Source organism: Pelodiscus sinensis, chromosome 2, assembly GCF_052426305.1.
Source record: "Pelodiscus sinensis isolate ZL-2025 chromosome 2, ASM5242630v1, whole genome shotgun sequence".
Lineage (NCBI taxonomy): Eukaryota > Metazoa > Chordata > Testudines > Trionychidae > Pelodiscus > Pelodiscus sinensis.
The window spans coordinates 169,538,639-169,549,508 of NC_143053.1; the positions used below are offsets into that span (position 1 = coordinate 169,538,639).

Consider the following 10,870-nt stretch of genomic DNA (forward strand, 5'->3'; position numbering starts at 1 on the left):
TGCAACTTATCAATGTTCATAATCACATGTTGAGAATGCAGGTAAGTAACAAATATAACTGGCAACAGAACTGATGGAGCAGAAAGCATTCCCTGAAGTGTCTGAAAGAATGTGATCAATCATGTCTCTAGAACCGTGGTCATCAACCGGTCGATCTCAAGGCCTCAACCAGTTGATCATGAGGCATTCAGGCCTCCCCACCTCTGAGAAGCCCGACTACCTACTTCCAGCATAGTGCCAGCTTCCCGCGGGATGGATGGATGGAAGTCCTGCCTGCAGCTTTGCGCCGGTTCCGGAAATGCGCTGGCTGCTCCCCTCCCACAGCTCTGTGGTGTGCTGGGTGCACTGTGGGAGGGGGAATCGGCCCCAAAGGAGGAGTGCAGCGGCTTCTCTGCGCCGCAGGAGGGGTGAGTTAAGCGCAGGGGCCATGTGCGCATGGGGGTTTGGCTGTGCCACAGGAGGCATGAGCCGGCTTACATCTTGGGGGCAGAATCCTGGGAGGAGGCAGGTTCAGGGGACTCTGCCCCCCGTTCCCTCTCCCCAGCCTCAGATACCTGTCCCCATTGGCACCCTATTCCCTGTCCTCCTGGCACCTTGTTCCCTCTCCCCTGTCCCCAGCCACAGAAACTTGTCCTCACTGGCATCCTGTCCCCTGCGCTCCTGGCACCCTTTTACCACTCCTCTCTCCCTGCTCCCTCTTCCACTCCCCAGCCTCAGAAACCTGCCCCCACTGGCACCCTGTCCCCTGCCGAAGCACCCACTAGCACCCTTCCCCAGTACTATGTCCCCTGCTCCCACCAACACAGTTGGGGCCATATTAGTGAGGCAGGCGGGAGGGGGAGAAGAGGAGGAGGAGAGTTGGAGGAGGGTGTTTTTTTTTTTTTGCATCTCACTTGTGTGGTCCTAATTAACTTTTCTGTGGGTCAGTGACCCCTGACGCAAAACAGGGTGCCTGCCCTTCTCAGAAAAAAAGACAATGCAGAAACTTTTGTGTTTGACATAGTATTTTATTTGAAAATGAAGCCTGGCCAACACAACCCCAATTGGGGCCAAACCCCCATCTGACCACAGCATCATAACACTCTTGCACTCCCCTTTACCCCAGACCCTATATCTGAGCCTATCATCCATTGGAACCCCCTGCCCTGAGCTCCTCACATACCCCAACCCAAATTCCTGAACCCTCACATACAGAAGTCTGTGGCCTGCTTAGTACCCTAACCCTACAGCTGACCTCAACACTGCCCGGCCTGGAGCCCCCTCCACGAGTCAGCATCTCCTTCTCCACCTCCTCCTGCATCCAAATTTCCTCCCAGAGCTTGCACCTCTCACCCCTTCCCACACCCAAATCCCTCATTCCCACCCCAGAGCCTACACCTCCTGTCTCAACCCAGTAAGGGTACAGCTAGACTGCAGAAGTTTTTCAGGATTCTGGAGACATCCCAGAAAAACTCTTCTGCATCCAGGGATGCATTTGTTCTTCCACTTCTTTTAGTCGAAGAACAAACATGCTCTTTCCGTCACCCCATGTTCCTCTTTCCACAAGGAATAAGGGGGCTTCCAAAAGAAGGGGTTTTTCTGACATTTGGTCCAGTCTAGACAGGCCAAATGTAGGAAAAACTTCTTCCTACAGAAGAATTGGGAGAAAAAAGCAGCAGTATAAGGGTTGGGGAGAGCAAGTGATGGAGAGGAGGAGAACAGAAAGGGCGGGGCTTCAAGGAAGGGGCTGGGTGGTAGATCTTGGCTTGTTCTGTCATTTAAAATGTTATCTTGGGTGTAAAAAGGTTGGAGACCACTGCTCTAGAAAGACAGGAGCTAGAAAATAAATATGGCTTTTTTAACAGAGGGGCAAGGACAAGTCCGGTTTCAGGGAAACTTTTATTCCAGGCAAACAGGAATAGACAGTACCTTATATTTAGTCAAGAAGGAGGAAAAGATTAGCAATTGCAGGCTGTTTTTTTTAAAACTTACAGAACACTAAGTTTTGTATTGAATTAAATAGCTTAATTTTAGCCTCATGGTAGGCCTCTTTCCATCCACTAGACACTCTGGTTCTGTAATAACCTTGTTACAATACTCTAGTTTCCATTTTGGCTTTTCCATAAGTAGGGATGTAACCAACACCCAGCCTGGACAGAGTAGTTCCCTGCCCATGATGCAGGACTGATCCTGCCCAGGTGAGTTCACCACCCCAGTTAACAGGCTAAACATATAGGAGAGCATTTAGTGTTTGTGACCATCTGCTTTGGATAAAGTTTTGTCCTTAGTACTCCAACCAGTTTCAATGAAGGTGTGAAAGTAGAGCAAACTACACCAGTGAGCTGTGCTACACGATTTTACATAATGCAAGGCTTTATTTTGTTCTATTTTGAACTAATTAAACTGGCAAAATACTCAAATATTTAAATAGGCAGTACATGTTCCTTTGTTTCTGTATGTGCAGTTCCCACTTCAAAGAACTTCTCCACCCAGACTAGCTTCTGAACCCAATAGCAATGTTTACTTTCATTTTCAGTACCCAAGTGACTGATTTCTAAGTTTAAAACCAAAGAAGAATTCAGTTCCTTTTCTGAAAGAATAATAAAAAGATCAAGTTAAATAAATTACACATTACTGCTGCTGTAGAGTTAGACAGCTTTGTCATAACTCAGTTCTTGACAAAAGAATAAATTGCTTCCACACCCAATTTTAACTCTCAAGGTAAAGAGTATTTCATATACAAAATTACAGAGTATGATGACAGCAAGGGATGTTTTATTAGAGTTTTAGAGGGAAACATTAAAATGACGTCACATTCCTATGAAATTAAGTGACTAGTATTACTATCACCCCTTTGAATGGCAAAATATAAGCCTGTTAATTTTGGTCTTAGAATTGGATTCCTTTTGCCACAAGAGAATTTAACTTTCCAGTTGTTGGATGTGCTGTAATATGTCTTGTGACAAGCCTAGCTGCTCTCCTAAAGAGGCAGTCTCTTCTTTCAGCCAAGCAAGGGTTGGCCTTTCACAATCTCTGTGTTTTCTTGTCCTTCTAGAACTGTCAGACTGCAAGAAGTCAGCCTCACTGTTACTCCTGCAAGAGTTTTCATTCAATTCAGAGTCATTTTCACAGTGTCTTCTAGCTTCAGTTCCATCAAATTCATTCTCCACTGAAACAGTATGACTAAGATCCATATCCTGAACAGAATCCAACAACTCTCCGACACTAGGCTGTGAACTGATATAATTCATATATTTAAGCACACATTCTTCATACTTGCCAACTGCATCTAGGAGGTTATTTATCTTGCTCGGCAAAGCAGAAACTTGTCCATGAAGTTGACACCAAGACAAGAGTGCACTGAAGAGGAAAAAAGAGGTAGAAATAAGTGATTCTGAGTAGCTGCAGAGCGTTGCATGTTTGCTTGAGGTTGAGTGAAAAGGTGACAAAGTTAAAAACTCATCCTGCTTGTGTGTGTACATTTCATTCGTGTGTGTTTCAGGTTAGTTCAACAGGAAAAGCTGAATGCTCAGCCAAAAGTATGGGTTCAAATAGTCCACTGAACCACTAAAATCTTGTTAACTTTAAGGGAGGAATGGAAGGTGGGCTAAGAATTACTGCACTAAATTTTTCATTCTGAAGGAGAATTATAATAGCAACAGCCAGTATCATATAAAATGTTATGTTGCTCTGGTAGTGGTTCCTATACCCAGTGTGATGGTTGAATTGGGTTATACACTCTTGCCTCAAACAGGAGCACAACTATGCTCTTCAAGGATGTCTCACCAAACAGAGCCAAGGATAAGACAAATGCTGAGGCAGTGGTCTCAGTGACAGGACCATGGCCCTTACCAAAAAATAGCAGATTGGTCTTGCATTTTAACCTGAAGTCTGCCTGGAGAGCAATCCTTTTGTTGAAGCTCTCTCAGGTAACAGCATCTTTCTCCTGGACAATTTTCAGTTAGTACTAACAAAATATTACGCCTAATTCTCATAGCATGGTGATAGGTATTTTAAGAATATTTTACTTCAGATTATATTATGTATAATTTTCCAAAGCACCCAAATGACTTGTCTAAATTTCATTTACTTTTAGTTCCTAACATAGGACTTCAGCTCCAAAGTCACTTATGAAAATGTTACCCTGAATCTTCCCAGCATCTGACAAACAATAGGTCCAGATTTCCATATAAACACACCCCACAATCTCAAAGCTTCAAAATTTACCTAAGGATCCCTTTGAGCTGGCCACAGCTCATCATCATCTCAGCACCTTGTTTGTAACCTTGATTGAAACCCTGCTGGAGTGAAAGCTCTTTCCCAGCCTCAACACCATCTCTATAACCTTCCTGTAAAGGAGATAAAAGGTTACTGGAATCAATTATCTAGCTATAAGCAAAGATTATTTTACAAGAGTTCAAGTCTATACAAACATTCAGTTTCTTGGAATGTGGCTAATTTGGCTAAATCAGGGGTGGGCAATAATTTTTTGTGGGGTTGGAGTGGTAGTGGTGGATGGTCATGGGCCAGCTCTGAGGCTACCCAGAAGGGATGGGGCCTCAGGTAGAAGGGATGGGCTGGGGATTAGCCCTCCTCCAGCACTGCCTGGCCGGGTTGCTTTAAATTAAAAAAAAAAAAAAAAAAAATCAAGAAATGGCTCTGGTGCTTCCATGTTGCTTGGCACCTGCACGTGGTTGCTGCAGTTATTTAAAAGGCTTGTGGCTCCAGCCCCTGCCTGGATAGTGCCTTGAGTAGGAGGCACGAGCCCTTTAAATAAGGTCCTGCTGCCTGAGCCACCTCCTGGAAATTATGTGGCATCGGACAGCAGGACATAAATAGTAATTGGCCAAAAGCAGTCCATGACCGGCTCAAATTGTTAGGCGGGCCAGATCTTGCCCGGCCCTGGGCTAGATGCACGTAAAACTTGTTTACTGTAGTGTTCATCAGAAATGAGAGATTCATAAAACTAAAGGAAATCAAAAGTTTTCTTGGTGTTTTATAAAACATGGCCATTGAATAACCATGAGGTCAGAAAATAACTAACTACAAATATTCTACACACATAGGCTATGTCTACACTGTAGCCTTCTTGCAGAAAAGCTTATGAAAATGAAGCCAGGCTTATGAAAATGAATCTTGCCAGGCTTTCTTTGCATAATTAATGAGCAGCTGTTTTTGCGCAAAAGCCTCTTTTGCAAAAACAGCTGTCATTAATTATGCAAAGGTGCAGCAATATTCCAGGTTGAGCTTCATTTGTATAAGCTTTGCCACAAGAAGGTTACTGTGTAGACGTAGCCATAGTTACATGGTCTAGAACAGAAATTCCTCTTCCATACTGAAACCTCTATTGGAAACTTTTTTGCTGTTTAAAATTCCTCCTCTTCTAGCCACAAAAAAGAGATAGTAGTCATCAATAGGGATGTTAAACGGGTTTTTTTTGTAAACCTGTAACTGCTGAAAATTACACACAGGGGGAGGTGGCTCTGCAGGAGACAGTGCTCTAGGGTCTAGGGGATACAGCAGTGCAGGGGGAGGGGAGGAGGAGAGGGATGCAGGTGGAAGCTGGTGCTCAGGGGAGCCAGGTTTTAAGCCAGCTCCCTGCAAGCATCACCTTTGCTGCTTCACACAGAGGCAGTGAGGGTGGGGGCCTAGGAGGGCCTTGCATGTAACTCTTTAAACATACACTGTCACACTGCTGGTTGTCACCCATGTTCCCTCTAATTTTTTCCATCCATGTGCAGAAAAAAAATTATGTACACTGAGGCATAAGCAAATGTGCACCACCAGTAATAACACAGGCTGCAGGCACTCTGCTAATCAGCTAGGCAATATTTGAATCTTCCCTGGGTGGCTGCCCAAGTGCTTAGCTTTCAGAGAACACTGGATCACAATACCCACACTGAAAAGCTATGAATGAAAACATGCTCTGAGATGTACTATCTTCTGCTCAAGCAAATTGGAGATGGTGAAATTTCAGCTATGAAAATATCACGATTATACATGGAACTAGGGGCATCCCGAAACAGCAGACTATAGTTTCCTTGAAGCAGCCAAAATCCAGATTCCTTTTTCAAAGAACAATACTCTGTCTAGTCCAGTGGTTTTCAACCTTTTAAAACTGACGGATCTCTAAAAAATTGCAAATGGAGGTGCAGAACCCTTTGGAAATATTATATAGTTTGCATAAACCCATGCATCTGTGGACCAGAGATTGAAAACCATTGCTCTAGTCCTGCAGCAGAACTATCCCTAATCAACAGCCCAGATTACAGCTTTTTTTCCCTCCATTATTCTGATAAAATGTTGATCACCCAAGAGTGAAAGTTTAATGTTCCTGGTATGATGACTCATAGTGATGCTACATTTATTAAGAGCTTGATCTAGTGCCCATTAAAGTAAATAGCATGAGATCATATCCTAAAATTCTAATACAATACTATTTGAATTTGGAGTTTTGCCCTTTGTATCCACTGCAAAGGATTTTAGGATTTCTTTTTGAAATGAGCCTCATAAAAAAGCCTTTGAAATGAGTCGTCATAAATGAGTCTTCATTTTTCACTGTTATTTTAAGTTCAATATGAAGACAAATAGAGGAATTACTATACATGGGATGTTAGAGAGCTACAATGAACTACTGATTTTTAATCACTCAAAATTTACAAACCCAGATCTCCTAACATGATACAACTAGGATGATATAACTGAGTCCAGACTTCGTTTTGATTAAATTCCATCTCTCTCTCTCTCTCCAGCCAGATGAACCAAATATCTGATAATACATTGCATTTATATGGGCATTTTACATGTTCAGTGTAATATACAATACTCAGAACACACTTAGGAGATGCATATTATTTCATCATTTTATAGCTGAAGCAGATATACCCAAAGTCAATGAGCAGATCAGTGGCAGAACTGAGATTAGAATTCAGAAGATTGTTCCAGCCAAGCTGACCTTCCACTTCTGACTTTTTTAAAGGGAGACTGTGGAAGGTATCAAGGAACTGTTTTGCTATTGCTGAGATCTCTATCAATAAAGTGATCAGTCACATGACTAAATTTGCATATTTCTGCCTCTGAGGATCTAAACTCCCATTAAGGTTCAGGAATTTATATACAGCACACCCATGAGTAGTTGGGGAGTTGCATACATTAATACATTATGCACCAATAGCAGATTAGAATTTTGGCTACAATTTCTCAATTTTCATACTCTATGCTCATAGATCAATCTCAAGTATGTTCTGGTTGGCAGTATTTCCTTTACAATTTACTCAGTTACAGAATAAATTGATCCACAGTAACTTTTAAACAGCTATCCTCAATTTGCCCTTAAATCACTCATGCAGGTATCAATGTATGTGTTAAAGAAAATGGCCAAAAGGCTACTAAAAATAAAGTAATGGTTATAAAAATTACTTTGACTCTTTTATCCATGGTACTTTTCCATTCTTTCTGCACAAGATGCAGTTCATCAGCATCTTCATCAAACACATCCTCACTGGGCCGGATGACTGCAGCTTGCATCCACGACATTGCAGCAGTAATAAGGATTCCAGTATATATGATACAAACTAGTACTGTGAAAATCTGAGCCGTTCTTCCTCCTGAGCATCAAGTTAAAACCACAGGCTTTACAAGTACAAGTTTTGAGGAAAAGTAACTTCAGTAATCAGAGATTCTAGTTTTATGTTTTTCATATAGAACCTTACAAGGTCATAAATTCAGCCATCTCAATTTTTTGGTTGTTTTTTCCAATAACTGAGACACACATATAGGCTATGTCTAAACTACATCCCTCTTTTGAAAGAGGGATGTAAATTAGGCAGATCGAAAGTGCAAATGAAGCGGGGATTTAAATATCCTATGCTTCATTTGCATAATCACATCATAGTGTTCTTTCGAAAAGTGACACCGCCGTCTAGACTTGGTTCTTTCAAAAAAACCCCTTTTTCGAAAGATCCTGTACTCCTCAAAAAATGAGGCTGGGCAGCTGGGGGCCATTTGTAGGGGCGCATGGGGCAGCTTTGTGAGCCACACTTGCAGGGGTGAAGAGCCGCAGGTTGGCCACCTCTGGTCTAGTGGTTGACTAGCAAAACTGGGGATCCAAGAATCCTGGTTCTTGATCAAAGTCACATACATCTCCAAGCTCTCATTTAATTTATTTATGCCTCAGTTTCCTCATTTGGAAAACACAGATAATACATATATTGCCACCTCACTTAATTATCGGGTGTAAGGAATTAATGTTTGTAAAGCACTTTCAAATCACAGAATGGAAGGTGATATATGAGTACCAAATATTACAGTTTAATTAAACCACTACTACTATATGACTTATTTTTATTGGAAAAACTTAAATAGTCTAGTAGCACTTTAAAGACTAACAAAACATGTAGTTTTTAAAGTGCTACTAGACTATTTGTTGTTTTTAGAAGTTTTTCCTGTTACAAACTAACTCAGCTAACCCTCTGTTGCTTTTGTTGGTCCTTGGGTAATTTTACAGCAGTTTCCAAAATGGGAAAAGCTAGTAAAAATATGCAGGGGCAGATGGAAAGAGCATGTAAATAGGAAGAAAATAAGTCCAATACAGGTCATATTGCAGCAGCTCCTGTCCTGGCTCCAGAGCAGAGGGAGCCCATTTTGGGGTGGGAGGGTGGAGGTAGAGCAGAGTGGGGAGGTGGGAACAACAGGGACAGGGTGAGGGGCAGGGGGAGGCAGGCCTCAGGAATCTGGTGACCAGCAATTAGAAGGATAGCACATGGTAAAATTCTCTAGAGGTGGCACCAACACTCATATTTGTGTCTGGTTTTTCCCCACTGCCAGTCCCCAGGGACCACCTAATGCCACAAGTTGGTCATGGAGCCCATGGTTTAGCTCACAGGGACTGTATGAGGGATCATGAGGCCTTTGAATTGTCCACGTGGAGTGCACAGTGCCTACAGCCAATGTGGGGGCGCTTCTGATGCTACTTGCCATTGATTTATTAAATTTGCAGCATAGAACATTTGAAAATACTATTCACTGAATAATCAATGTGAAAATCATAGTGGAAACTGGGGCTAGAACAGAATCACTTTGTACCCAGCACTGTGTCTATGAAATACCTAATGATACAACAAAACCGAGTAGGTCCCATGGCACTTTAACACAAATATGTATATAGTATCATGAGCTTTCCTGGGAAAACCCATTTGGCCAGATAAGAACTGTGACGGCGCGTTGGGGGGGGTCCCCCGTCTCCTGCACCCCAAAATGGCACAAACAGACTGCACCAGCCGGTGGAATAGAGGACGTTTATTGCCTCTCCAGGATACAGCACAGCACAGATGTAATCTGGTCTCAGAGCTGGGCTAGGATGCCTCAGGCCCCCTTGAGATGGGGGGAGACTGGGCCCCTAAACTCCAGCCCCTTTCCCTAGGCTGTCTCCTCCATGCTCCCAGACAGCAACTAAACTCACTCTCTTCCAGCCCTGCCCCCCAGCCAGGGCAGCCTCCACCTTCCTTTGTTCCTCTCCATGGTTCAACCGGTTTGGCATCACCTTTGCATAGTGAGGTTTCCCCTGCTGGGTCTTGCTCCAGACAGCAGAGGTCACCACAGCCCAGCAAGTACCCCCACTACGTCACAAGAACCATCTGACCAAGTGGGTTTTGCCCAGGAAAGCTCATGATACTATAGATACTAAAGCGCCACAAACCTACCCAGTGTTAGAGGAACACGACTACCCCTCAGAGACGGGTGACACAATTCCATTCCCTCTCGAATCAGCAAAAATTAGACCTTGCCGCGCAAAAACAAACTCCTCCCTCCCCCCAGCACACTGTGACACAGGGTCCAGACACCCCAAACAATAAGCAGCCGTGACCCCTGGGCAACACCTGAAGGACAGAAACACGAATCCCAGTCCAGGGCCCCGATCCCCAGGCTGCTTCTGGGACAACGCAAGAAGCCAGCCTGGCAGGCGACGGAAGTGACCTTTCGCTCCCTCCAGCCCCTCCTCGCTCAAACCTGCTGCCCCCGCCCCGGCTCACCGCTTTCCTGCCCGGGCTAGCGGCCAGCTACCCTTCCTCGCGCCGCACCTCGAGCACGGCGCGCGGCCATTTTGACTCAGGGCAGGCTACCCTCACACCCTTTGGAAGCCTCGTGGGAACAGCAGCCATCTTTGCTAAGGGAGGCCTGTTTTACCCCTCCCCCCAACTCACCGCATGGGCGGAGGGTGTAAGGAAACGGCGGCCATCTTAAGAGAGGGCTGCCTGCCTTCAACCCGCTTGCGGCAACGGGGAGGGTGGGGGGAGGTCGGCGGCCATCTTTAGTAAGGGCGCACTCGAGGCTTAAAAGTCGCGGCCGTTGGCGTCGCCTTTCTGCTCAGCACCGAGATCGAGGCTGAGGCTGCGATACCCGCGCCCCGGCCTCCCACGGGCTTTGATAAGCCTGGGCTGGGGGTGTGTCGGGGAGAAGTAACTATGACAACAGGGCGTTGCCAGCGAGCGCTCGCCCTGCCCCGCCCTTTTTGCGTCCAAAACCCAATTACTCCCCCCCTCCCCCCACGGCCATGAGCACCGTGTGAGCGCGCGAGTGCGCCCAGCGCGGCTGCGCGAGGTGGTTCTGGCAGCCCACGCGCCTAGGCCCGCTCTCCCGTGCAAGCGCGTGAGGGGCCGAGCGGGACGCTCACCCTGCGAGCCGGACGTTGCTGTGCGAGCGCGCGCGCGTGTTTGCGCAGCTCTCGCGCGCTGCCCAGAGTCTGGGCTGCAACATTCCGCTCCGCAGCCCAGCCAGGCAGGGGGCAGCCGCGCTTCCCATTGTACAAACCCGGGAACAGACAGATCATGACCCATCAGCGTGGCTGGGCACAGACCGAGACACTCTGGCTGGCCTTTCCCCGCTCTGCATA

At 45.4% G+C, this 10,870-nt stretch overlaps 1 protein-coding gene across 3 annotated transcripts; it reads right to left on the bottom strand.

Annotated features, from left to right (window-relative positions):
* Nucleotides 1-986: 986 nt before the first annotated feature.
* On the bottom strand, nucleotides 987-10,488 carry YAE1 (YAE1 maturation factor of ABCE1). Of its 3 annotated transcripts, none has more exons than XM_006124077.5 (4): nucleotides 10,182-10,488; nucleotides 7,399-7,586; nucleotides 4,207-4,328; nucleotides 987-3,339 (listed from the first exon to the last, which is right to left on the bottom strand). In XM_006124077.5, the coding sequence occupies exons 2-4, from the start codon at nucleotides 7,513-7,515 to the stop codon at nucleotides 2,901-2,903; spliced, it is 678 nt and encodes a 225-aa protein (XP_006124139.2). In that variant the 5' UTR covers nucleotides 7,516-7,586; nucleotides 10,182-10,488; the 3' UTR covers nucleotides 987-2,900. The 3 variants fall into 3 exon arrangements, with proteins under 3 accessions (XP_006124139.2, XP_006124137.2, XP_006124138.2); XM_006124075.5 differs by lacking the exon at nucleotides 10,182-10,488 and adding an exon at nucleotides 10,011-10,162; XM_006124076.5 differs by lacking the exon at nucleotides 10,182-10,488 and adding an exon at nucleotides 9,858-9,991.
* Nucleotides 10,489-10,870: the final 382 nt, after the last annotated feature.